This window comes from Sus scrofa, chromosome 15 (assembly GCF_000003025.6).
Source record: "Sus scrofa isolate TJ Tabasco breed Duroc chromosome 15, Sscrofa11.1, whole genome shotgun sequence".
In the NCBI taxonomy this organism is placed as follows: domain Eukaryota; kingdom Metazoa; phylum Chordata; class Mammalia; order Artiodactyla; family Suidae; genus Sus; species Sus scrofa.
In genome coordinates this window covers 75,731,006-75,758,354 of record NC_010457.5, presented here as the reverse complement: position 1 = coordinate 75,758,354, position 27,349 = coordinate 75,731,006, and the positions used below count along the sequence as shown (strand labels likewise).

Genomic DNA, 27,349 nt, shown 5'->3' with positions numbered 1-27,349 from the left:
AAAAAACAAAAAGACAAAAAAAAAAAAAGACAATTTCTACCTTGCCTGTGAGGTGGATGATGGTGCCCCTTGCTGAGATAAAAGAACAGTGAAGGTTTATAATTCAGGCTCTACCATGATTGTTTGCTTTTGTCTTTTTTTTTTTTTTTTTTTTTTTTTTTGTCTTGTTGTTGTTGTTGTTGCTATTTCTTGGGCCGCTCCCGCGGCATATGGAGGTTCCCAGGCTAGGGGTTGAATCGGAGCTGTAGCCACTGGCCTACGCCAGAGCCACAGCAACGCGGGATCCGAGCCGCGTCTGCAACCTACACCACAGCTCACGGCAACGCCGGATCGTTAACCCACTGAGCAAGGGCAGGGACCGAACCCGCAACCTCATGGTTCCTAGTTGGATTCGTTAACCACTGCGCCACGACGGGAACTCCTGCTTTTGTCTTTTTAGGGCATACCTGAGACAATGGAAGTTCCAGGCTAGGGGTTGAATCAGAGCTGTATGCCACAGCCACACTGGATCTGAGCCAGACTGTGACTTAACACCACAGCTCACTGCAACGCTGGAGGTTTTAACACACTGAGCAAGGCCAGGGATCAAACCCTCGACCTCATGGATGCTAGTGGGGTTCATTACTGCTGAGCCACAAGGGGAATACTGCAGGCTCCATCATGTTGAGTTTGAATTCTTTAGGGACATTAGGTTGGAACTGTCCAGTGGGCAGCTTGCTCTGTGGCACTCAGGAGGCTAATCTGAGTTAGATTATTAGCAAATTTAATTTAGATTGTACTCAAGAAGTTTTACTTCATGTCCACTGTAGGAAGCAGAATTTGGCTCAGGATAGGAAAAAATGCTCTGAAAATATTTCCAGTAATTTGCTGTTGAGATGCATAAAAATATAGACAAGTTAAACATATATTAAGGAAATCAACAAACATAAATTTACTAGAATAAATTTCACTTTTCAGCACTTTTTTGTCTCTTTTGGCTCAAGTCCTTTATGTATTTGTGTAGAGGAAAGTGGAACATAAAGAAATTACATTTTTGCATTACATAGGAACAATTCTGGCAGAAATCACAACCAAGCCTGCGCTTTCCTGGATGCTGGTTCTTAGTTTTAATCCTCCGTATCTAGCAACAGGCATTCTCAGGTATTGATACGAAATAAAAATATGTGCACGGTGAGGGCTGCTAAGAGATGTCTGTTTTGGGAGTTCCCGTTGTGGCACAGTGGTTAACGAATCTGCCTAGAAACCATGCGGTTGTGGGTTCGATCCCTGGCCTTGCTCCGTGGGTTAAGGATCCGGTGTTGCTGTGAGCTGTGGTGTAGGTTGCAGACTTGGCTCGGATCCCGCGTTGCTGTGGCTGTGGCGTAGGCTGGAGGCTACAGCTCTGATTCGACCCCTAGCCTGGGAACCTCCGTATGCCGCAGGAGCGGCCCTAGAAAAGGCAAAAAGACAAAAGAAAAAAAAAGCCTGTTTTTAAGTGGCACGAGTTTGGGACTGCATTGAGAAAATAGACTTTTTTAGAAAGAGTGTGGATGTGTGTGTTTACATACTTAGTGTTGGGAATGATGGACCGTGCTTCGTTATTGATACCTCATCCCCACCCCTTTATCTGCTCCCTTCCCTCCAGTTCTCCCTCCATTCTTTCCTCCTTCTCTGGCTGCGTTATTCTGGGATTAACGGCAGGGTTGGCCCCGTACACAAACGCAGCTGGTTCCTACGGTCAGCCTGAGCCCTGCTGTGCAACCACGTCAGGAATTCCAGTAAGTTGGCAACACTGGAGCACAAAGACAACAACAATGAGGAAAACCCTTCAGTGCAGAAAGGAATGTTTGGAGCCCCGGCTGCTACACTGAAAGGACACAAACACCGCCCGCACCCCCCTTCCCCCAGCAAAACTCGCGCCTGCGCTCACCCTTCCGCATCTCCACTAGCCCACGCACCCTCGGGGCGGGATGCAGCCCCTCCTGCCCCAGTTGTGTCCCTGCCCGCTCGCCCGCCCAGGCGCGCGACTCCGCAGCGCCTGCTTCCGCTCTTTGTAACTCCGTGGTGCGGGGACGCTCATTGACTATGCAGCAGGCCCCGGCGAGCTTCGGAGCCGCCTGACCCCGGCGCGGTCCCGTACCATCGCCCCGGCCGCCCGGAACCGGCATAAATCACCCGCGGAGACTAAAGTGCAGTTTCTTGCCCCCTCGCTGCTTCCCTCCTCCTACCCGCCTCGCCCCCCAGACTTCCCGGCCCCCCTGCCCCCTCCAGTCCCCAATGCTGCCTCCTCCTCGGCGCCGCCCATGCGCCAGACTCTGGGCTGGGAGGTAGATAGCGCGTCTCAGTGATTTTGGTCGGGGCAGAGAACTCAGGATTTTGAGTTTCCAAAAGAAAGTAACGAAGTCTCTCCCGCCCTTTCTCACAACTGCAGTTTTAATGTCTGTTTCCCCCGCCTCCTCTGCGTGTGTATCTTTCTCTCTCTCTCTCTGTTGTCTTTCAGAAATAAAATCTATCTCCCCCTCCTGCCTCCCCGTAGAGCTCCACCAACCAATAAAGCCCAAGGAAGGTACGCGGTCCGGACTGTTGCAAGTCCCACAAGATCCGTGCTCCGGGGAGGAGTGGCAGTGACTAGCTCGGGACTATGTGGGTGCAGAGCTGCCGTTTTCACGGCTACGGCCCCTCTGCCTGAGGCAAAGGGCTCCTGACCCCCTGACCCAGGGCCTGGCTCCTGGAGCAGGAAATTCTGGGGTGATCCTTGGCCCGGAAACGGCCCCTGCTTAAACAGAGCTCCCAGAGGCCAGGAATGAGGTCGCACTAACCCTCCTTTTTTCTGTGGGCTCTGAAGTCACGTACCGCCTGAGGACCTTGCTCTGTAAGGTTCGCTCACAGTGCTCTTGGGGGCTGCCCCCGGGGGCTGCCCCCCCCCCGCCCCGCCCCGCCCCAACCACTAATAGCCTACCCCTGGTTAGCCCTGCCCCAAAGAAAGGAGCTGCGGAGTTCTCTCGACTCCTTACATTTCTCCCTCATATAAAGGGGCACCAGCACTTTCATTTTTTTCAATTTTGCTTCGAAATGAGCAGATTTGTAAGAAGCGCGATCTGGCCGTGACACCTGTAGACGTGGTGCTTAAGAAAAACTAAACGAGTGTCCAACGCCCCTCCTCTCCCAACGTAGATTCAATTCTCTCTATAACTTGTAAAAACACAGAGCACCCCATCTCAGCACCCAGCTCGATGGAGGAAACCAGGGTATGAAGAGAGCTTGAGGGTTTCAGACTGGAGATTAGTCACAAATCTCTCCAGCAGGTTTTTTACTCCGCCTTCCCCTTCCCTTCTCTTATTTTTTCCCTTTCTAAAACTGTGCAGGTGGCAGATCTCTCTGTGGATCGCCTAGCCGACTTCTGTGCGGAGGCAAATCCTCCCTATGTGTGAGTGTGTCAGTGTGAGAGTATGACTGTGAGGAGCGGGTGTGCACACATGAGTGAGCGTGTGTACCTGTGAAGTGTGCGTGCATGTGTGACTGCATGTGTGCCCGCGTGAGGGAGCGTGTGAGACTGTGTGCCTCTGTGTATATGAGGCTGTGTCTGTAGGAGTGCATGCGTGAGTGTGCACGCGTGTGTTCGGGTCCGCGCTCCTCCGGGCGCTGCAAAGTGCAGGGGGCGGGCCCGGCGGCCGGAGGCCCGCCGCGCGGGATTCCCGCATGCTAGTTCCGGGGCGGGCGGGTCTAAAGGGCTTTATGCACTGTCTGGAGGGTGGGGACTGGCGAGGGTAGAAAACGGGATGCCTCAGGCGCGGGGCCCGGCTTTTTGCCACTGGGAGCCCGCCGAGGTGCGGGCCTGAAGGAGCGCTCTTGAGCGGAGGCGCTGCAGTGCTGAGTGCGACGCGCGCCCACCTCCCGGGGAAGGAACGGCGAGGCCGGGGACCCCGACCGTCGCAGGGATGGAGCGCTGGGCGGCGGCGGCAGCATGCACGCTGCTGCTGGCTTTCGCCGCCTGCCTGGCGCCGGCCAGTGGCAGAGGTAAGCGCCCACTGGCCCGAGCTTTGAGCGGAGCGTGGGATTTCCAAGGCCGTAGCAGGGTCGGGTCCGCAGGCGGGCTTAGGGGCCGCGGCGGACAGAGGCCAGGAGCGGGCGGCGGCGCTTCAGCCTCTCCCCCCGAGAGGCACTCAGGTTTCCCAGAGAGGGTGACCGTGAGCGCCCCTCCTTAGCCTGTGAACTCTTGCAAACTTGAGAAAGCAGCCGCTCCAATTTCGGTGACAGGGCACCCCATGGGGACCCCGCCTTTGTTCCCACGGGGGTTTGTCTCAACCCTTCTGGAAGGCACTTTGTAGCTCTCCCCGCGGTTCCAGAGCGTGCTCCCCCCACTGGTTTGCTCCGTCCAGGACTGAGCGGTCCATCCCGCAGCTCGGTGCGCAGTTTTCCACCTGCAGCGCTCAGCACGGGAGACCCTTTGCGCGCCCAGGCTGCGGGCTCGAGCACCCCGCCTCTCTTCACCAGCGAAACTTGGTCTCGCCGTGACCCCCAAGAGACTGCATCTAGATAAAGATCATTTACGAGCCAAGATAAGGCCGGGAGGAGGGATTGGCGGAGAGAGCGGCCGATATGCTGGAGCATTTTCTTGAAGGGTTTCCCTTTCCAACCGGGAGTGTGGAGGCTTTTGTGTTGATGAATGGGGCCCGTCTGCGCGGCCAGGAGTTTTGAGAGCTCGAATGGAGAAAGTTTTAGCTATGAAGCGCTGTAAACTTCTCAAGTTGTCGGGGAGTTTTTGTTTTGTTTTGTTTTTCTTATCGAAACAGGCGAGGGAAAGAGTAGGGGAGAAAATAGGGGAGGGAAATAAAAAGAGTAAGAGGGGAAGAGGAGAGAAAAACTAGCTAGTAGAGAGTAGAAGAAGGAAGGAAGAGAGAGAAAGAGCGAAGAGAGAGCCGAGAGCGAGCGAGCGAGGGCGAGCAGTGTAAGGAAGAGAGAGAGAGCGCGAGCTCGAGCGCTAGGGATGAATGGGAAGGGCGAGGAGGAGGCCGGGGAACCGGCGAGCTCTCTCCCTGGCTTTGCGTTGCTAGGTAGCAGTCAAGAGCTGCGTGTGACCGACCGCCAGACAGACAGAGCGGACGCTGCTGCCTCCACCGGGACTAATCTGTCTGTGGGGATGGGAGGACCCCCCCCCCCCCTTCTCCTCCTGCTTCTTCCTTCTCCGACATCTTAATTGCCCTACAATGAAAATGAAACCCCTATTGTTGTAGGATTAGCCAAAGCAATAAATTGATTTCCCTGGATCCCTGGATCACATATTGGGGTTGATGGGTGGGGACTGCAGAAGCCCCCATTTATGGCGGAGAGAGGGGAGGGCTTGTGGATGGGCTGTGGCATGTATTCAAATGGTTAATCTGCTTTCTTTCTTCAATTCTTAGCATAAGCTCCTTAGAGAGAATCAACTAAGTAATTATACAGCAACTCCTAGCAGTACCCATTGCAGACTTACTGGGAAGAAGTTTGGAAACGCCAACAAACGCTACTGGTCTTTTAAAAATCTTTGGAAAAGGAGGGGAGGCAGGGGGAGATCGTTAATAATTCTAACTTTGAGCACCTTTTCTCCGTGTTGGTAACACAGAAAAAAACGGAGGATTTATTATAATTGTGGAGAGTTTGCCACAGTGCTTAGGGTTATAAATATAACCTAAATATGGCCATAGGATTTACTATATGTTCCTGTCAGTGCCTGGCAAAAGGAAATCATGTCGGCATTCAACTGGGCTATGTCTAGGTTGTCCCCAGACAGCCAAAACAGATATTCTCTCCCCTGGATTGACTAGTTAGTCACCAAATAACCTGTACTACTCTTGGTAGTTTAGATCCATCCAGCTTTCATTCTGTAATAATATATAAAAATACGTATAGTATATAATGTATGTAATATGTATAGTAATAGAAACATACTGTACACTTACATATGAGGCCGGCCCTGTTCTAGGTATTTTGCACTTATTGACAATCTTTGTAATACTCCTTTGAAGTCAGTACTCTTAGTATTTTAGACATGGGAAATGGAGGCATAGAACAATTAACTCGCCCAAGGTCATACTGCTAGAAAATCAGAGCCAAGAGATTCTGACTCCAGAGGCTATAATTTAACTGCTACAGTTTGTGGCTCTCTGTCTCTTTTGTACTAAAAAGGTCATGCCTCCTAAGTTTCTGTCCTCAGGTAAAGTTACCAAAGAAGCCGAGGGGTATTTTCTAAGTCTTTGCCACTCCCTAACTGGGTATTTTTAGAAACTCCTTTTAGGTTTCTCTTCACCTGAATCCTAGTATCCTCACTCCCAGTCTTCCTACTTGATCATTTTTATGCACATGTCCTCTGAATGTCCTCACCTGGGAGTTGAAGGAGCTTTCCAGATTCCTGTTGTTTTGATTTTGATGAAGTAAAGTATGATGATGTTGTAAATGCCTTGTTTTAGCATAAAATATTTTAGGTGGGGTGTTAGTGCAAAATTTTCACCTTTAGAAATTTTCAAAATATTTTCCAGTGTTTTATAGTTAGTCTTTAAAAAAATTTGCAGCCAAAAATTTATTTGTATTTTCCCTAACACTTTTTAACAAAAAAAGTGTGTGAATTCTAGCAAGGCCTTCACCACATTCTGGCTGTGTGACCTTGGGGAAGTCACTTAACTTTGCTTGGCTCAGATTGCTTATCTGTAAAATTGATAATGAAAATAAGAGAATTTATTCCATGACATTTTTTGAACATAAACACATAAATGTGCTCAGGTAAGGCATTGTAGACAATGATCATGAACCAAGAGCTTTTTAAATTATATTGATCAACAATAAATGCTACTTAATGTTTTTTGCTTACCATTCATATTTCTAATTTCCAAATGCACATAGGAAAGTCTTTAACTATTTTCCACTTAACATTTCTTTGAGGAATTCCCACATCCCAGGGTGTGAGTTGAAGTTTTTTAAGAAAATGTTACTGATTCTAAGCAAAATGATATTCTTTCATCTAATAGACGTTTGGTGCTCTCAATAGTATCAGCTTTTATGATAGTTATATCTTTGTGTGCAGTTTATATGTTTAAAAGGATTGTGTGGCCAGTAACAAAGAGGCAACATTTTGGTTCCATCACATCGCTAATACCTGCTGATGCTTTTATTTCACAGCATTTGGCTTCTCTTTCTCTTATTGAAGTTCTTCCTTACCAGTCTTTGGGGCTTCTGCTTAAACTCCCTTCAGCTGAGTGCTGGTCTTGTTTTAATTGGAATTTTTATAGCTGGAGGAAACCTCAGATATCAGCTGGTCTACTTGCATTATTTCATAGATTAAGTAACTAAACCCTGAAGGGAGATTGAAAGCAGTGAAAGGGTGGGGACTAAGTGCCTTGCCTAAGGGCATGTGCCCTGTGTTCTGATTTGCGTGCAGGACCATTATTGTCTTTTGAATGTCCCCAGTCTGGTTGGTTGAGGGGACTTCTAGACTCCTTTTGCGTTGATCCTGACTAATCAAATGAGGCAAAGTATGATGAAAAGATGATCTTGGTGAATCTTCTTAAATTGGATGGGTCGCCTGCTGTAGGGCTAGAATGAATTTTAGGTTAATTAATTTTTTTTTGTCTTTTGTCTTTTTAGGGCCGCACCCACGGCATATGAAGGTTCCCAGGCTAGTGGTGGAACTGGAGCTGTAGCTGCCCGCCTACACCACAGCAGTGCAGGATCTGAGTGAAGTCTGTGACCTACATCACAGCTCACTGCATCGCCAGATCCTTAAACCACCGTGTGAGGCCAGGGATGGAACCCGTGTCCTCATGGATGCCAGTTGGGTTTTTTAACCACTGAGCCATGACGGGAACTCTGAATCTTAGGTTAATGTAACCATGTGTTTTTAGCTTGGTCCAGACCTTATGCCACAGCAGTGCCCCAGATCCCAAAGTCTACCTCTGGGTCCAGTTTTCTAAACCTTGGGCCATCAAAGCACTTTCCTGATGATCCTCTGGGTTTCTTAATGAAGGCTGCCATGTAATTAGATTTGTAGTCTTATTCAAGGTAATTATTGGTCTTGGTTAATCACTTTCCACGATCTTTTGGTAGGCATTCTCAGAACATTGAGAGGTTTCAAAAAATGTAAATTAAATGTTTTTTTTTTTTTAAGAAATCACTTTAAAATAATGATTCTGGGAACCTAAATGTATTTCCTCTGTGACCAGAAGCACATCGTCATGTTGTCTTTGAAGGTTCTGTTAAGTTCTGGTAGCTAGATCAAGCTGTGTAGAAAGTTGAGGTTGCTTACAGCAGTTTGTTGAATTGAAAAGGAAGGAACTGCACGCTAGAGAACAACTGAAAAGGTACCACTTGTAAAGCCCTATCCTAGTATGGGGTAAACGAGTGTGATGGCTCCTTTGTTGGTAGAACGCAAATAGTGATATCATATTCTTGTTAATGCTGTGATCTTGAGGAACTGAAAAAAGTTGTCGTCACGATGGCATTCCACAAACATTTGTTCTCCAGTGTAAGAGAGTCAACAGTATCAATATTCCAGAAAGGTTAGGGAGGATGAGAACTGAAGAGAGTCTAGATTTCATAATTAAAATGGCTTGCAGCTTTGCATTTGAGATTCTGAGATCATCATTTTCTAGTTCGTAATAATCCTGGCTAGGATTTCACTATTAGAAAGATTTTTTTTTTTTTTGTCTTTTTGCCATTTCTTGGGCCGCTCCTGCGGCATATGGAGGTTCCCGGGCTAGGGGTCGAATTGGAGCTGTAGCTGCCAGCCTACGCCAGAGCCACAGCAACGCAGGATCCGAGCCGCGTCTGCGACCTACACCACAGCTCACGGCAACGCCGGAACCTTGACCCACTGAGCAAGGGCAGGGATCGAACCCGCAACCTCATGGTTCCTAGTCGGATTCCTTAACCAATGCGCCACGACGGGAACTCCATTATTAGAAAGATTTGACACATTTCAACCTTGGGAGTCTGGGGCTGCTTCTTTCTTTCTTTTTTTTATTTTTATTTTTATTTTTTGTCCTTTCCAGGGCCACACCGCGGCGTATGGAGGTTCCTACGCTAGGGGTCTAATCGGAGCTATAGCCCCGGCCTACGCCACAGCCACAGCAATGTCAGACCCTTAACTCACTGAGCGAGGCCAGGGATTGAACCCAAAACCTCAGGTTCCTAGTCAGATTCATTAACCACCGAGCCACGACAAGAACTCCCTGGGTTGCTTCTTTAGAATGATCAGATTAGTAGATATTTTGAAATGTCAGACATTTCTTTGATGCTTCCCATGTTCTATAGAGGTCTGTGCAAATGTTTCCTAATGAATTTCTTGGCAATGTCAGCACTGTGAGACAAAGTGGGAAGAGTGTGAGATTTGGGGGGTTAGAAGATCTGGGTTTGAAACTTGCCTCTGTGGTTTACTATCTGGGAAATTGAGTACACACTCAACTGTTCTGGATTGGTTTTATCTGTACAACGGGCATGTGCTTTATGGGGTAGTTATGCCAATTAATTGAGCTGAGTGTGATATGTGTTTAATTTTTAGACTGTGAGGTCTCATATTTCTGTCCAGCTCATACTTATTTCTATCCATCATCATTCTTAGGAATTTAACTTTTTCCAAACTTAAGGAGAAGAAGATATTGTATCCTGGTATCTTAAAAAAAAATAAAAAAAAATACAGGTGGTCCTTTGAGTGCATGTTGGCATAGTGCTTTAGTGGCTATAGCACTCTTACATATTAGTCTGACTTCTTAGGTTTGTAAATGGTGGAAACCTAAGTTAAACTACTTGAAGCCATGGAGTTCCCATTGTGGCTCATCGGTTAACAAACCTGACTAGCATGCATGAGGATGTGGGTTCATTCCTGGCCTCACTCAGTGGGTTAAGGATCTGGCATTGCCGTGAGCTGTGGTGTAGGTTGCAGCCTCAGCTCGGATCCCGCGTTGCTGTGGCTGCGATGAAGGCCCAAGGCTACAGCTCTGATTCGACTGCTAACCTGGAAATTTCCATATGCCGCGGGTGAGGCCCTAAAAAAAAAAACCTACTTGAAGCCAGAATTTATTGAAATACATAATCGAGAGGATACAGCTATGAAGTTGTGCCATATGTGATTGCTTTTTTTTTTTTTTTTCAGGTCAGAAATAGTGAAATACGGCACTTTTGCTTGGTTCAACCTAATAAAAATGGGGGCTCAGCCCATGTCATTCTTATCTGGTTTCTCTTTCCTTTTTTTTTTTTTTTTTTTTTTTGTCTTTTTGCCTTTTCTAGGGCCGCTCCTGGGGCATATGGAGGTTCCCAGGCTAGAGGTCTAATCGGAGCTGTAGCCACCGGCCTACGCCAGGGCCACAGCAACGCGGGATCCGAGCCAAGTCTGCAACTTACACCACAGCTCATGGCAATGCCGGATCCTTAACCCACTGAGCAAGGCCAGGGATCGAACCCGCAACCTCATGGTTCCTAGTCGGATTCGTTAACCACTGTGCCACGACGGGAACTCCTCTAGTTTCTCTTTTTGTCTCCTGACTCTGAGATGACTGTTATCTAGTGTATTCTTCTTTGGTGTTATAAGATCGATGTCGGTGGCCTCTGAAGCCACATCCTTTCATGTCGTGTCCAATGGGAAAGAGCAAGAGTATTAATAGTACTCTGCAGACGTCTCACTTGCCTTTCAGGGTTCTGCTCAGGTCATACACTCAGTGGAGAAGCAATCACTGTGTCCAGGGACATGAACTATGCCTGGAGCTTAGACTTGGGTCACATGCTTGGTCCCTGAAGCCACAGACTACAGACAGACCTTGGAAGGAAAATAGGGTACGGCTCCCAGGAGAAAGGTGAAGAGGAGTTGCAAAAACAGGTGTCTAGAACACCTTATCAGATAAAGCCATTTTTCCATTTTATGTATGAAGACAAACTTGAAAAGGCTATAGACATTTCTCAAGAGCAGGCAAGTCCGTGATAACTCAATAATTGAAGGGGAAAATTAATGAAAACATTAAAGCAAAAGACATGGTGCTGTATTTTTTTTTTTTTTTTTGTCTTTGCCATTTCTTGGCTGCTCTCACGGCATATGTAGGTTCCCAGGCTAGGGGTCCAATTGGAGCTGTAGCCACCGGTGTACACCAGAGCCATAGCAACTCGGGATCTGAGCCACATCTGCGACCACAGCTCACGGCAACACTGGATCCTTAACCCACTGAGCAAGGCCAGGGATCGAACCCGCAACCTCATGGTTCCTAGTCGGATTTATTAACCACTGCGCCACAATGGGAACTCCCCTAAGGACTTCTGTAAATGGTAGAATAGGTATCTTTCACACTTCACTGGATTAATTCAGAAATGTCCAATGTAATTTTGTTGATTTTTTTTTTTTTTCTTTTTAGGGCTGCATCTGAGGCATATGGAGGTTCCCAGGCTAGGGGTTGAATGGGAGCTATAGCCGCAGGCCTACACTGCAGCCATGGCAACAAGTCTGCAATCTACACCACAGGTCACGGCAACACCAGATCCTTAATCTGCTGAGGCGAGGGATCGAACCTTCGTCCTCATGGATACTAGTCGTGTTCGTTAACCACTGAGCCACGATGGGAACTTCAGTTTTGCTGATGTTTAAGTCTTATTTTTAATAGCATGTACTGAGAACTGGAAATATCATTTCAAAAGTAAGGTGGCTAACTTTGGTAGTAGGGCTCTTGTGACTTAGGACAAAGCCGAACACAATGTGAAGAAATAATGTCTGTCCCAGAAAATGACAGATTAGCTGATGTGAAGTTTCATGCTGAAATCTCTATGCTTTTAGTCATTAGCTGTCAGGTCATGCCTGACCTCCAGGGTTATTGGAAACAGTGAAAAATGAATGAAAGCAGGAAATGTAATTACCATTCTGTGTTTTGAAAAGTTAAGCCACTGTTACCTTGGATACAATGGCTTGTTTATTGTCCACATCTTGAGATTCTAAGTTTGGAAGCAATACCAGAGGTCTCTTTAAAGTTTCTGTACCAACAACCACGTGGAGATTCTTAGTAACTTTGAAAATCAGTCTTTACTCTCTGATGTATTGATGTACATTGTGATAGTGAATGTTGAGGAAACCTGAAAAGAGGAAGAAGACCACAGCTCTGATTCTGTTATGCTGGACTTTCTTTCATTACCATATAATGACATCCTGTCTTATAGTGTCAGAGAGTTGTTTGTCATTTTGGGCCCAATTCTTTAGTTTTCAATCTCATTAACAAGAACTTTTTCTTAGTTAAAGGCTGAAAAATCAAAAGTCATTTATTTCAATAGGGAAATCCTTAAGTAAAGTGGAATTTACAGATGGAAATCTTATCAGAAATATATCAGTCTTACCTACCTTTTAATTTCACTAAAGGGGGAGGAGAAAATTCTAGTTTTTACTTCCACACTGGTTTGATTTTGATGTGGCAAAGGAGTGGAGGAGAGTTTTTGTTGTAAGAAATATAAAACCCATCTCGAACTGGTGTAAGCAATTAAGGGTATTTATTGGCTCATGTAAGTAAAAACTTCTAGAAGCAGAGTGGGGTTCAGGTAAGGTGCAGTCAGGGCTCCAGTTCTCTCTCTTTGTGTTTTTCTTGACTCTGCTCCTCTCTAGGTTTTCAGGTTTGTTTTCAGCCTGGCTTCCCATATTGTTATATTATATTGGGCAAATGGGGCTACATGTTTTCTTGATCCAATCTAGGGACAATTCAACTTTGAGAAGATTTCAGTTATGTTATCAAGTTCATTATTTCATCACAATTTATAGAATGATATCATCTCTAGGGACCCTGCTAGCTTCCTAAACTTGGCATACCATCAAAATCACCTGGGGAGCTTTAAATAGTATATAGATTCTTAGGCCAAAACACACACTAAGTAGGAGTATGGAAATCTGTTTTTTTTTTTTTTAAATTTTTTTAAGAGTTTCCAAATAATTCTGAGAGCTAGACAGTTTGGAAACAACTGATCTATGTAACCTCTCATTTTTAGTTTTGTAAACTGAAACTAACTTGACAGATTCCTTCTAGTAGCAGTGAAGGATACTCCTTTAAATCTATTCTTTCTTTTTTTTTAAAATATATAATGATTTTTATTTTCATCCATTATAGCTGGTTTACAGTGTTGTGTCAGTTTTCTACTGTACAGCATGGTGACCCAGCTACACATACATGTATAGATTCTTTTTTCTCACATTATCATGCTCCATCATAAGTGACCTAGACGTGATTCTTTCTTTTGAATGTGGATGTTACAAAGTAGTTACAACGAGATTCTGTTGTGGTTCAGCTGGTGAAGAACCCCACATAGTGTCTGTGAGGATGCAGGTTTGCTCTCTGGTCTTGTTCAGTGGGTTAAGGATCTGGCATTGCCATGAGTATTGTCACAAGCTGTGATATAGGTTGCAGATGCAGCACAGCACCAGCAGTGGCGGACCCCTAGCCTGGCAATTTCCATATGCCACAGTTGCAGCTATAAAAAGAAAAACAAAATAAAACAAGGTAGTTACAATTAAAAGGGAAACTCCTCTTTTATAACTCGGGCCAACATGAAGCACTGCCCCATTCCTGGCCAACAATGACAACCCCTCCCTGCAGCACTGTTTGTGTTTTAATTGTATTCTTTGCTCTTTCCCTGGATACTCTTATTTTTATTTATTTTTTGTCTTTTTAGGGCTGCACCATGGCATATGGAGGCTAGCTGTCAAATCAGAGCTATAGCTGCTGGCCTACACCATAGCCACAGCAACTCAGGATCCAGCCACACATGTGACCTACACCATAGCTCATGGCAACGTCAGATCCTTAACCTACTGAGTAAGGTCAGGGCTTGAACCTGCGTCCTCATGGATACTAGTCAGATTTGTTTCTGCTGAGCCATGATGGGAACTCCTCCCTGGATACTCCTCCCACTTTAAGAACCTGAGATTCTTTGAGCTGAACCACTGTTGGAGGTCTTCTCGTCCTTTTTCACTCAAGTCAAGGATTCATCTCAAGAGCATCCCCAACAAAGCCCACTGGGATCTAAAGCATCTGTCTCTTCCTTGTTTGGAATGTCAGTATTGGAAAACTTTATAGTTCATTCACTTAATATCCTAAGCCCAAATAAATCTTTGTGGCCCCCACTGGAACTTAGAGTCCATTGATCCTGACACCTCTTCACTGACCCTTAAATCCCTCAGTTATTTACTTCCTCAGCGAGCGCGCACGTGTGTGCGCGTGCCGCACACACACACACACACACACACACATATAATTTTTTTGCTTTTTAGGGCCGCACCCGTGACCCATAGAGGTTCCCAGGCCAGGGGTCCAATCAGAGCTGTAGCCGCCAGCCGGTACCACAGCCACAGCAACACTGGATACGAGCCGTGACTGCAACCTATACCACAGATCACGGCAATGCCAGATCCCTAACCCACTGAGTGAGGTCAGGGATCGAATCCGAAACCTCATGATTCCTAGTCGGATTCATTTCCACTGCGCCATGATGGGAGTTCCCTCAGCTTATATTTTATGACTCATTAACATCACTTCCTTGCCTCCACTCTCAGTGGTCTAGTCCTCTTTCCTTAAACCTCTTTCTTTTTAGGGTGGCACCTAAGACATGGAGGTTCCCAGGCTAGAGGTCAAATTGGAGCTGCAGCTGCCAGCCTATGCCACAGCCACAGCAACGACATATCTGAGCTGTGTCTTTGACCTACAATAGCTCACGGTAACGCTGGATCCTTAACCCACTGAGGGAGGCCAGGGATCAAACCTGCATCCTCATGGATACTAGTTGTGTTCATAACCCAATGAACCACAATGGTAACTCCAATACCATTTCTTATAAGCAACAATCAACAGAACTCAACAAACTCCCATAACTGCATCGTTGTCCATACTTCCCAGCCTGTGTATTCTGTCTTTCCTCCTGCCACTCTGGATGAACTTCCATGCTCTGTAGTGCATCCAATTCATTCACTTGCTTTCCTCTCACAATTTGTCTCCTCTCATAAAATCTTTTTCCTACACTCCCTTCTTGTTATCACTTATTTTCTCTGGTCCTTGGCAAAATTCCTTGGCGAATTTGTCTTTATCCACTGCAGTTTCTCTCCAGTTTTTCTCAAATCCATGGCATTCACATTTCTCCCACCTTTCACAGGCATTTCTTTGACCAAGGTCACTGATGACCTCCATGTTATTGGATCTTAGCTTTCATTTTTTGGGGGGCTAGGGATCGACCCTGTGCCATATTTACAAACTCCGCCACAGCAGTTGCAACATGGGATCATCAAAAGCTCCAGTGGCTTCTGTCCCATCCAAGTTGGGTTTTCCAGAAACAAAATCCATGATGGAGTTTGGAGTGCAAGGTGTTTATTAAGATCAGTGTCTGTGAAGGGAAGGGGAGGGAGCAGGACTGGGCGGAGGAAGAAGGCCTTGCTCAACCCAGTGGGCAGCTCTGGAGCTAGAGTGGCTGTTCTGTGTCTGTCTCACTGAGCAAATGGGCCTTCCTCAATTGCTGGATGTGGGCTGCCCCGGGAAGGGCATGGCCCTGGCAATGTGCCTTGCTACAACCAGGGTGGACCTCCAAGGTGCAATAGGTAGCTGGTCTTTCCTTGAAGGGGAATCTAGGTGGCGCATCTCTGCATCTCCATGCCTGCCATCACTTCCCATCTCATAAGGAGTCATTGTCTAAGTAGACCCTAATGATATCTGGCCTCTACATCACCTCCCTGAACTGTCTCCCTCACAGTGCATTAGGCACAATGATATTCTTGCTTTTTTCCCAACATAGTGAGCCCCTTAAGGCCTTGCTTTCTCTCTTCCTAAACACTCTTGCCTCACATTTACCCTTCACCTTCTATAGGTCATTGCTCATAGGTCATCTTCTCAGTGTCACTTTCTCTGATTTCTTTCTTTGTTTATTTCCTCCATCACAGTTAACCACTATCCAATATGATGGATATAATTTGTTCTTTGATTTACTTTGTATCTCCTTCCCCCCCACCTTTGGGGGCCAACCCATGGCATGCAGAAGTTCCCAGGGCAGGAATCAAACCTGCCCCACAGCAGCAGCCTGAGCTGCTGCAGTGATAATGCCAGATCCTTAACCTGATGCACCACAGGAGAATGCTGAGGGCAGGCATATTTCTCTCTTATTCATTGTCTTAGCCCTGTATCCAGAGTAGGGCTAACTAAATAAATGTAAGCTGAATGAATGGGTGGATAGATGCTACCATGGGTGCTAAAATTAGGAAGAGCAGTCTTAGCTCATGTCACTGGTATTACCAGCCCTTAATTCCTCCAGGCTCCTGGAGGCCCCATCAGCGTTCTGATGGAGAAAAAAGAAAATTGCTGTCTCTATCAAAACAAGTGGCTTAGCAACGCTATTTCTCTCCATTTGACTCTCCCCTTTCCTCCGCCTCACTGCCCCGCAACTACTGATGCTTTCCAGTGCATTTTGATAGCAGCTGATTCTGCATTGGTCTTGTTAACTTCCACCCCAGACACGTTGGTTACCCTCTGAGAATCCTCTGTATGTACAGAATGGGTCAGTCTGCTATTTTAAGGATGGATTTGATACAGTGGCTTTTACAAAAAGTTAAGCTAAAGTTTGTAGACTTTATGTTAGTGGACTGTCATTCTGTGTTTAAACAGGACACAAAAGAAATCTGTCCGAGACCATGGCACAGAAACAGCCTTGATCAGACAAAAGACCTCTTTGAAGAGGGGCGTGGTTTCCCAACTCAGGGAGGCAGCATGGACTATGGAGGAAAGAACATCACATGTCAAATCAGGACATTCATGGGTCTTGTTCCTGATGAATGGAGGAAAAATGGGCCCAACCAAAGAGGGCCAGACTGCTGAAAAATGCCCATGACTGCTTATTCCTGAGCACACTCCTCACATCAGACCTCATTCTCTCTCTATTTTTTTTAAACTTTTTAGGGCTGCACCCATGGCATTTGGAAGTTCTCAGGCTAGGGGTCAAATCAGAGCTCTGGGTGCCAGCCTACACCACAGCCATAGCAACAAGGGATCCAAACCTTGTCTGTGACCTACACCACAGCTCATGGCAATGCCGGATCCTTAACGCACTGAGGAAGGCCAGGGATCAAACCCAGTCCTCATGGATACTAGTCAGATTTGTTACCACTAAAACACAACAGGAACTCCCAGACCTCATTCTTTGATGACAGCCATAACCAAATAGGTCAGAAGCAAAAGAGTGACTCAGTGACATGGATGCTTGGGTAAAGAAGTTGGGAGAAAGAGCTAGAGTAATTATGGGTAAATTTTGAATGCTTTCTATGTGCCTGACACAGTCCTAAGTGTTTTACAGGTATAATTTCATCTCCCTCATTAACAGTTTGAAGTTTATGCATAAAGGACCAAGGTGGGGACAAGTGAGGTAGTTTCCCCAAAGCCAGATGGATAATTATAAGCGGTGCAGCCAAGACAAACTTGGAGCCTTTATTCTTACATGTTCTTACTGTGGGTAAGAAGGAGCAGCAGGAGGATAGTGCCTCTGTCTGAGGAGATTGCTGTTGTAGAGATGAGGAAGGCATTTGCCTCTGAGCTGGACATGTTGGAAGATCTCTTGGCTCCAAAGCATCTCTCCCTCTGTCCAGAGAGATCTGTGCCGACACTTAGGGCCAATTCTTGAAAGTAAGACACTCCCCCACTGAAATTCTGGTTTAAGTGCAGAGGAATGTCTACTCTTGTCTGGTAAAGTAGGTAGTTGAGATAATAATGCATAGTAAACGTCTATCAGAGAAAAGTTCAGAGAGAACAAGACCCAAAGCTCATGTTTTGATGTTGGACAGAGGAAGAGGATGAGAGTCTTAAAAAGGAGCCAACTTCATCTCTGAGTTATTTTGCCTAAATCATCTTCTCTGTGGGAAAATGTGTTATTGCTTGTGCTCTTTCCTTAGGATAACATTATGGGGATTTTCTGCGAATCTGTCATGCGGACATCATAGATGTAACTTTGTACCTCCTAGCGAGGCTCTCCTTCCTCCAGTGAGCTCTGTTGAAATGTTAGAATAAAAGCAAGGGTTGATCCTAAAAGCAAGAGAGTTGCAGCTCTCCATTAATCATTCCTTAGGGATTCAATTTGAGAGGGAGCTTTTGGATTTAGTGTAAATGAAAGTTGTAATTTTTCCAGACCATAATCATGACTATTTTCTTTCTTAGCATGCAATTAAAAAAGAATTTGCAAACGAGCAAAATACAGTCCACACATTTCCCAAGTCCATTGCTAAATGGTTAATTTTTATGTACCACAACTCCAAATTATTTTTCCACTTCACCTCTGCCATAAAAATTCACTTCTTTCCCAATATTTGGTGCAGTGAGGTGTTGAAAGAATTTGCTAAGTAATCATTGGAAGCTGAGATTCTAGTGAAAAACAAAATGCACTGTTTAAAAATTGAACATACTAATTGGAAGACAGAAAAAATGAAATGCTTCTTGCTGTAAATAATTAAGCCTGGCAGGGCAGACAGGAGAAAACATGGGATTTAAGCTAAGAAGGATGCATATTGTATTGAACACTTTCACTTCCTTGGAAGGGAAATCAAAGAGGTCTTTAATGGTTGTTGCTGATTGTGAATATGTGCAACAAAATCCCACTGTAATCCAGATTTATTTTTCAAGCATTTTGTTGTGATTGAAGGAATGAGAAAGTGAAGGGAAGAGGATTGATGTTTGATTGAGGCCCTTTAGCACTTTCTCTTTGGGAGGTTTGTCACAGTGACCTGGGGCTTTGGTTACCTTCCGGGCCTTCATGCTCTGTGGGTGCTTTGGTAGATCAAAGACAGTCGGTTTTCTTTTTCTTGCCGAGAAGCCTTGGAACTGGACTGACAGGAGACCCAGGATGGATTCTTTCTGACTTTGTCTAATGGAGTTAGTTTCTTAGACTGCCCACCTCCTCCACTTTTTTTGCAGTGAAGGCAAGTAGTTGGCCTTAATTCTTCTATCCGTAAAAAAGGGAATAAGGAGTTCCTGTTGTGGCTCAGCAGGTTATGTGGGTTTGATTCCTGGCTTTGCTCAGTGGATTAAGGCTTCTGTGTTGCTACGGTGCCGCGGCTATAGCGTAGGCCCACTGCTCAATTTGACCCCTAGCCTGGAAACTTCCATATGCACAGGTGAGTCCCTAGAAAGTCAAAATAAAATAAAATAAAATAAAAGGAATAAGATTTTACAGTTTTCATAGGTAGGGGGTTGGATATTAGCATTAATTAAGTGCCTTATTTATTACTTTAACAATTAACATAGACTGAAATAATGTGTGTGTATAGTTCTATAAATTTTAAAATGTGTATATATTTGTGTAACCGGCAACATGGTGGGGATTAGAACAGTTCAACACCACCCCACCCTCTCAGGTCCCTTAGGTTATTCCATGTGGTCACACCCTCCTAACAAAGTTTCTAAGTTCTTTTTTTTTTTTTTTTTCAAAGTCACTTTCACATACAAAAGCCTCAATTTCTGCCTTTCTTTTGTTTATTTTCATTCAGGAAGTGTTTCTAGCTCATTTTTGAAGTAATTCAAAATGACATGGATAAATGTAAGGTTGCAAGGCTTTTCCCTTATTACATGGAGGAAAAAACTCTGGAAAGATGAACGCCCTTTCAGTACAGCTATATAGGAAAAAAAATTCCCTATAATTTGGGTTGTTGCTGGATTGGAATCTGCAAAGAAAACACACTCAAGAAATCTCCCTTGAAGGGGAGGACAGGAGTTTATTTTTTATTTAACGGTGTACCCCCTGACACCTGGGAAATGATTAGTTGATGTTTTCAAAGAAGATTAAGTCAGTGTGGTTAATTAACTGTGGTAATCAGGTGACAAATTAATTAACTCCTTGTTAACAATTTCCATCAATTTTGTGAATAAATGACTGAATCAGTAAATGGAACTCTTAAGATTAAAGACTATATTTCCTGATTTATTTTATTGATGACAAATTAGAGATTTTCCCCTTCTCATCTTATTCTCCCTGCCAACATTACGAATGAGGATTAGCTAGTTATAGTTTGAGAGGAACACAACAGAGTAACTTTTTTTTTGTCTTTTTGCCATTTCTTGGGCTGCTCCCACGGCACATGGAGATTCCCAGGGTAGGGGTCGAATCGGAGCTGTAGCCACTGGCCTACGCCAGAGCCACAGCAACGCGGGATCTGAGCTGTGTCTGAAACCTACACCACAGCTCAGGGCAACGCTGGATCATTAACCCACTGAGCAAGAGCAAGGATCGAACCCGCAACCTCATGGTTCCTAGTCGGATTCGTTAACCACTGCGCCATGACGGGAACTCCAGGAGTAACTTTTAATATACAGTTTTAAGGAAAAGGCAGGCTAAAGGGCACCTTTGCTCCCTCACGTCGCCACATTTTGAAAGCTTTAGAGGAACCAAACAGTAAGTACAGGCATTGCAACAGTTAAGGGAGAATGGGGGTAGCAAGTAATGATGACACTCAGTCTAGGATAAGCTTTCAGTTTTGTTTTTTTTTTTTTTTTTTCATTTTTGGCATACGGAGCTCCTAGGCCAGGGATCAGATTCCAGCTGCAGTGGAGACCTAAGCCACAGCTGCGGCAACACCGGAACCTTAACCCACTGTGCCTGTCAGGGGATCGAACCCTATTCCCAGGGGTCCTAAGATGCTACTGATCCACTTTGCCACAGCAGAAGCTCCAGTATTAAGTTTTTAAATGTTTAGTTTTCTTTATTTTTTTCTAAGGAAAAACTGAATGAGCGATGTAATAAAATGAAACAGAATTTGACTTTTAGCTAGAAGTAAATTTTAAAGGCTACTTTAGGTCTCTAGAGGGGATTTAACAAAATGTGGTGATGTGGTGATTGCATTAGTAGGTAAATTGATTGCGGGTTTAAAATAGTATACAAATAAACAACTAAAATGTTACTTTTCAGAATCTTTAGAATTGAAAATTCTTTCCTCTTTACCTGATTTTATTGTGTCTTGCTTTCTAGTGAAACCTGGGAGCTAGAACATTACTAGCTAAATCATCCCCCATGCTCTCAAACAAGCGATTGCATTTTTCTTTTCTTTTCTTTTCTTTTCTCTTTTCTTTTCTTTTTTTCTTTTTGCTTTTTAGGGCCGCATCCACGGCATATGGTTCCCAGGCTAGGAGTCAGATTGGGGCTGCAGCCCCTGGCCTACACCACAGCCACAGCAACGTCAGATTTGAGCCACGTCTGCAACCTACACCACAGCTCACCGCAATGCCAGATCCTTAACTTGCTGAACAAGGCCAGGGATCAAACCCGCAACTTCATGGTTCCCAGTCTGATTTGTTGCTGCTATGCCGCGACAGGAACTCGACATTGAATTTTTTGAAAGGCTTTAAACATTGTAGGGCAGGGGACATAGGGTTATTTAGGATTGCTTCAAGAAGGAGTATTTGGTATCTTGAATAACTATTGAGGAGTTAGTATATATTTACATTTTTGAAAAAATCATATGCTAAAATTGCTCATGTTTTATGAAAAGAAAATTCCAGAGTTCCCTTGTGGCTCTGTGGCTTAAAGATTGGGGCATTGTCACTGAAGCAGCTTGGGTCATTTGAGTGGCTTGGCTTCAATCACTGGCCTGGGAACATTAGCATGCTACAGGCATGGCCAGAAAAAAAAAGTGTCCTTGAGGGTATAGAAGGCAGCCTAAATTGTGGGAGTGAGCTGAAGCCAGTGATGTAAATTTACTTCTCTGGCTGCCAAACAAAACTTTTGGTTCTTCCTATTATTATGGATGCTCTCTGGCCATGCCCCCTGCCCCTTCTCTGCCTGCCCGAAGATCATCAATCTCAAGAGGCTGCCCTGGACATGGTTCACCTGTGGCTGAACCTTTTCTGGTGCTGGGACACTACCAAAACCTTTTCTAATGTTGGAACGTGGAGATTGATATATCTCGGTCACTTCGTAGAAGTGTGTGTACCTTTGGGCTGCTTCACTTCTCTGAGCTTCAGTTTCCTGGACCACTTAGTAGTTTCTACTCCACAGGTTCCTGGGAATATTTAAAGGACCTTGTGAACACACAAGGCCCTGGCACTTGGTGAACATTCAGTAGATATTTGGCCCCACAGGGAACCCAGTGCTAAATCATTCATAGTTGACCAGCTCTTGGTTAGGTCAATGCAGTAGAGCAGCCACCATGCTGTGGTCTTTTGAAATAACGGAACCACTTGTCACATTCTCTATCCATAGAACTTGTTGGGGGAAAAGTACAGCTTTTTTTTTTTTTTTTTTTTTTTTTTAAGGAGGGTAAACTGTCAGACAAGGAAGCATTAGAAGACAGGCCTTTCTACCGTCAAGAATATTTGGTCCTTCATCTCTAGGTCTTAAAAGCATGGACCCAAAATGTTACATTAAAGAGAATTTCCAACTTCTCAATGGACCCATTGTTTCCATATCATGTGTCTATTCCTGCTTTGTGTAAACTTGGTCCAGTACAGAGTTTACTGGTGGTGTCTCTGTAATTGAGGACAAGGATGAGAGAATCATGGGTTTAAATAGAGCTCAGCCATGTCCTCTGGTCAACAAGAAAGCTTTCCAGAGGAAAGAATACAATCAAAGGTGGACACTTGGCTTTTTATTTTATTTATTTATTTATTTATTTGTTTTTATTTTTATTTTTTGCTTTTTAGGGCCACACTCGTGGCATATGGAGGTTCCCAGGCCAGGGGTCGAGTCAGAGCTACAGCCTTCGCCACAGCCACAACGACACAGGATCCGAGCTGTGTCTGCAACCTACACCACAGTTCAAGGCAATGCCAGATCCTCAACCCACCGAGCAAGGCCAGGAATCTAACCCGCAACCTCATCGTTCCTAGTTGGATTTGTTTTCACTGCACCACGACAGGAACTCCAACATTTGGCTTTTTAGACCACATGAGAATCATAGTCAATGATTTTTTTTTTCCTTATAATTGTTCCTTATTATTCCGTGAAAATAGAGAAGGGTCAGTGAGAAATTCAAGAGATGAAAGGCTATTAGTCAACCTAGATTTGGTTACTAATTACAGTGAATATTATCATTGATGTATTTATTCTACACGCATATACTGAGAGCCTATTGTGCCCCAAGCTGGAGACAAAAAGATGAATAAGACATGGAATCCCTGCTGTGGTGCAGTGCGTTAATGATCCGGCTTACCTCTGTGGCATTGCAGGTTTGATCCCTGGCTTGGTGCGGTGGGTTAAAGATCCACCGTTGCCACAGCTGTGGTTTAGGCTGCAGCTGTGGCTTAGGTCACAGCTCTGGCTCAGATTCATTTGATCCCTGGGCCCAGGGACTTCCATATACCGTGGGGCCATACAAAAAAGAAGATGAATAAGACACATACATAAACAATTGTGCTACAAGGTGAGAGTTGCTGCCATTGAGGTTTGGAAGCACAGGAAAGCTGAGTGAAGTCAGTAGGCCTGAAGGGGCCACGAGCCAAGGAAAACCACCCAGATTTGCCAGTTGAACCGAGGCTTGAGGGACGGTGTGTCAGCAGGCGATAGGGTTGGGACCTGGACTCTGGTGAGGCTGGAGGACTTTGTTCGTCAAGCTAAGCAGTTTGTTGCCTTTGAAGAAATGTAAGCTGGAAAGTGCAGTCAACAGATAATGCTTGTTGCCGTGAAGACAAGCAGATCAGTCAGTTAAAATTAGAGAATTATTGTACTATCTGAGTGACAGATAATAAGCATCATAACTAACTAAACTTGTGGACTGGGAGGTGGCCAGAAGGAGAAAGGGGCACTGTGGAAGATAGAGAAACCTTTTATTTATTGCTCTTTTTGACAATTCCCATTATTTGTTTTATGTGTTGATATGTTTTGGTTATGGGAATATACATTCATAAAAACTTGATGGCATTTTCTTGAATCTGCTTGTCTGAAAAATTCTAGCTTCTTGGGCTTGGCAACTGATATTTTCCTTGATTTTGCTCACTGATTCCTAGTTGGTAGAGTTCCCACGCAGAGCATCTAGAAATGTATAGGGGCCTTTTGGGAGTTGTCACATGCTTGAGGTGTTGGTGCTGTCATTTAGAGGGCAGATGACAGGGATGTTAAGCCAGCTGCAATACATGGGACAGTTCCACACTACAAGGGATCGTTGTCTAGCCCCAAATATCCATATTTCTTCTATGAACCAAGGGCCCATCTGGGTTATCAACCAAGGGAGGGAAGGAATAAAGAGGCAGGAAGGAATAATATTGGTCATAAGGGCTGATATTTACTGAAACTTGCTATATATCTGGGATATAGTCGCCATAATATTGTTTAGTCCTTATGGCAGTCTAGGGAGGTGGATACTCTTACTGTGCCCATTTTTCAAATGTGCAAACTGAGGCAGAGAGGGAGGACTGGCTCTAGATCTCACATGCTTAACTCTAATGCTCTAGAATAGGAGGAGAGGAGAAATACATTTAGTCTGTGCACTTATAGTTTATCATCTCTCAGGAAGCATTTCTTCCAGTTCAATTCAGTAGAGTATTGGCAGGTTTTTTTTTTTTTTTTTTTTTTGGCTGTGTCTGAGGCATGTGAAAGTTCCCAGGCCAGGGATTGAACCTGTGACATGGCAGTGACCTGAGCCACAGTGGCGACCACGGATCCTTAACCCCCCGTACCACCAGGGAACTTTACCTTCAAGTGTTTTTTAAAATATGGAAAAGATTTGATGACATATGTTTAAAATTACGGTGGCTTCATGGATTGGGAGAACCTCTCACTTGACAGCAGAACACTGTCACCGTTGGCACTCCATAAATGTCTGGTGAATTGACTTGAGCCCATGGAGGCACTCAGTAGCTTTAGAGGGTGCCAGGATCTTACACATTTGTTCTATGCTTCACTTAAAAGGGAATCTGCCACAAGCAGAATCTTGGTAAATTGAAGGCATGTGTCAGTGACATAGGATGAGAATGTGGCTCTTTCTTGCTCATGCCCTACACTTTCCTGGCTCTGTGCCAGTTCTGGTTTGTTCTTCTGCCAGCCTTACGGTCCCTTCAGACCCACATAGCTTAAATGCCCCTTCCTCCAGAGGGCCTTTCTTGATCTGCACTGAGTGTTATCTGAACCTCTCACAGCACTTATCATCATACCATGAATTACAGTTATTTATGTATGTATTTTATCTCTTCCTCTAGAATAGGACCACTAATGCTAAGAGTTATGCCTGCCTCCTCTGGTATCCTGTGTCTGGCACAGAGCCATGTGTAAACAGGAACTCAAGAAATCTTCCATGAGTTGAGAGTTCTTGCTGTGGCGCAGTGGGTTAAGGATCCAGCATTGTTGCAGCTATGGGATAGCTTCGGCTTGGATTCCATCTGTTTGTGGAAGCCAAAAGCAAACCAACAATGGTTGGGGGGAGGGTGGGGAGGGTGGCAGGTGTGCTGTACTTGTAGAGAAGGTTTTTTTTGGCCTTGTTTCTCTCTACATAACCAGCAATAGGAGGCTGGTGGTACCTATCTTTCTGCACCACCATCCTCTGGGATGGCTTCTATCCCCAAGGTTTCCTCATTGTCCAGAACAGTTTCTTAGCCATAGCTGTCTCTGCTCTGTGCTAATCATGGAGCTGGAGGAGGAGGAAGAAGGGCGTGCCTTCTCTCTTTAAAGGAGACGCCACACTGTTTGCTTGTATTTTGCCTTAGTTATCAAGACTTAGTCTCGTGACGACACTTAGCTGAAGTCTGGGAAATACAGCCTTTGAACTGATCCCACTGTGGTTCTGGGTCTGAAGACAAGGGGAATGGCTACTGTGGGGCTTTTGTGGCCCTGGCTATAGGCAGGTGACAGTGGACATTTGTTCAACTCTGAGGACCTCATTTTTGTAAAGACATTTGGACTAAATGTGGAGGGTGGAAACCAGGATGATGAGAGAAGTGGAAACCATATTGTGAGAGGAATGATAGAAATGCTGGGGTTGTTTCTTTTGGAGAAGAAAAGAATGAGGGGGACAGTGGCTAGCTCTCTATTCAAATATTCCAAGGACCATCACATGGAAGAAGGATAAAGCCCATTTTTAATAATTCTAAGGGACACAGTGGAAATTGACTAGTATCCATGAGGATGTGTGTTTGATCCCTGGCCTCGCTCGGTGAGTTGGGAATCTTCTGTGGCTGTGGCTGTGGCTTAGGCTGGCAGCTACAGCTCTGATTGGACCTATAGCCTGGGAACTCTCATGCTGCATGTGCAGCCCTAACAAAAAAAAGTTATAGTTCTTTAAGGGAACTATAATAGGCACACAGCATGCACCAAAAGAATGCTGGAATTCGACTATGTCTCTTGTAACTTTTGACCTTATAGTGATGTGTACCATATATACATCTGTGAACCTGATTTTGAGGTTAGGGTTGTTGCCTGTTCTCTAGTTTCTTTGTTATTAAAATCCCTTTTCTCAGGGGTTGCCCTGGTGGGGCTACTGCATTTGCAGATTACATTTTGAAAAGCTCAGGACTTTTCCTTCTATTGAGATGTGGGTTCTTCCTTTATGCTTGGTCTTTTGCAAAATGTCATAGTCAGAAACAACTTCCATGCTCAGGCTGAAGTGAGGAGAATTCTTAGGTCATAGATAACTAATATCAGGGTTCAATAATTCCATGTTGTCTAACTCAGTAATTCAGTAAATATTGTCACTGTCAATTTCTTCGGACTAAGGTATCTGTTTAGGCAGCTGGTTAATGTTAAACGTGAATTCTTTTAAATTATTACTAAACACTTTAAACACTTGAAATATAATTGCTGAAATGTCTTAAAAACAGGCATTATCAACCAGGGAAATAACCTAGTGGAGTTAATTTATACCACTAAATAGTGATTTTATTTTTGAAAGTGCATAGATGTGTATCTAAAAACTTTTCTGGGAGTTTCCATCGTGGCGCAGTGGTTAATGAATCCGACTAGGAACCAAGGTGTTGCGGGTTCAATCCCTGGACTCACTCAGTGGGTTAAGGATCTGGCATTGTCGTGAGCTGTGGTGTAGGTCGCAGACATGACTCGGATCCTGCATTGCTGTGGCTGTGGCTGTGGCACAGGCTGGTGGCTACAGCTCCAATTCGACCTAGCCTTGGAACCTCCACATGCCATGGGAGCAGCCCTAGGAAAGACAGAAAGACAAAAAACAAAAACAAAAACATTACCCCAAAAAACTTTTCTATCTTTACTATAAAGTTCTATTTTTCAGTTTTATCTTGAATGTAGATAGGATAAGATTTTCTTTTGTGAACCTCAGATATATGAAATTTTTAGTTAGGGAGAAAGTATAATTTAAAATAGAGGTGAGGAGTTCCCGTCGTGGCTCAGTGGTTAACGAATCTGACTAGGAACCACGAGGTTGCGGGTTCGATCCCTGGCCTTGCTCCATGGGTTAAGGATCCGGCGTTGCCGTGAGCTGTGG

At 44.8% G+C, this 27,349-nt stretch overlaps 1 protein-coding gene across 1 annotated transcript in view; it reads left to right on the top strand.

The window, feature by feature from the left end:
* The window catches only part of LRP2 (LDL receptor related protein 2), a 189,306-nt gene continuing 165,707 nt past the window's right edge, over positions 3,751-27,349 (top strand). The window contains 1 exon segment of the mRNA XM_021076311.1: positions 3,751-3,996. Coding sequence (XP_020931970.1) covers positions 3,918-3,996 — 79 coding nt within the window. The 5' untranslated portion in view covers positions 3,751-3,917.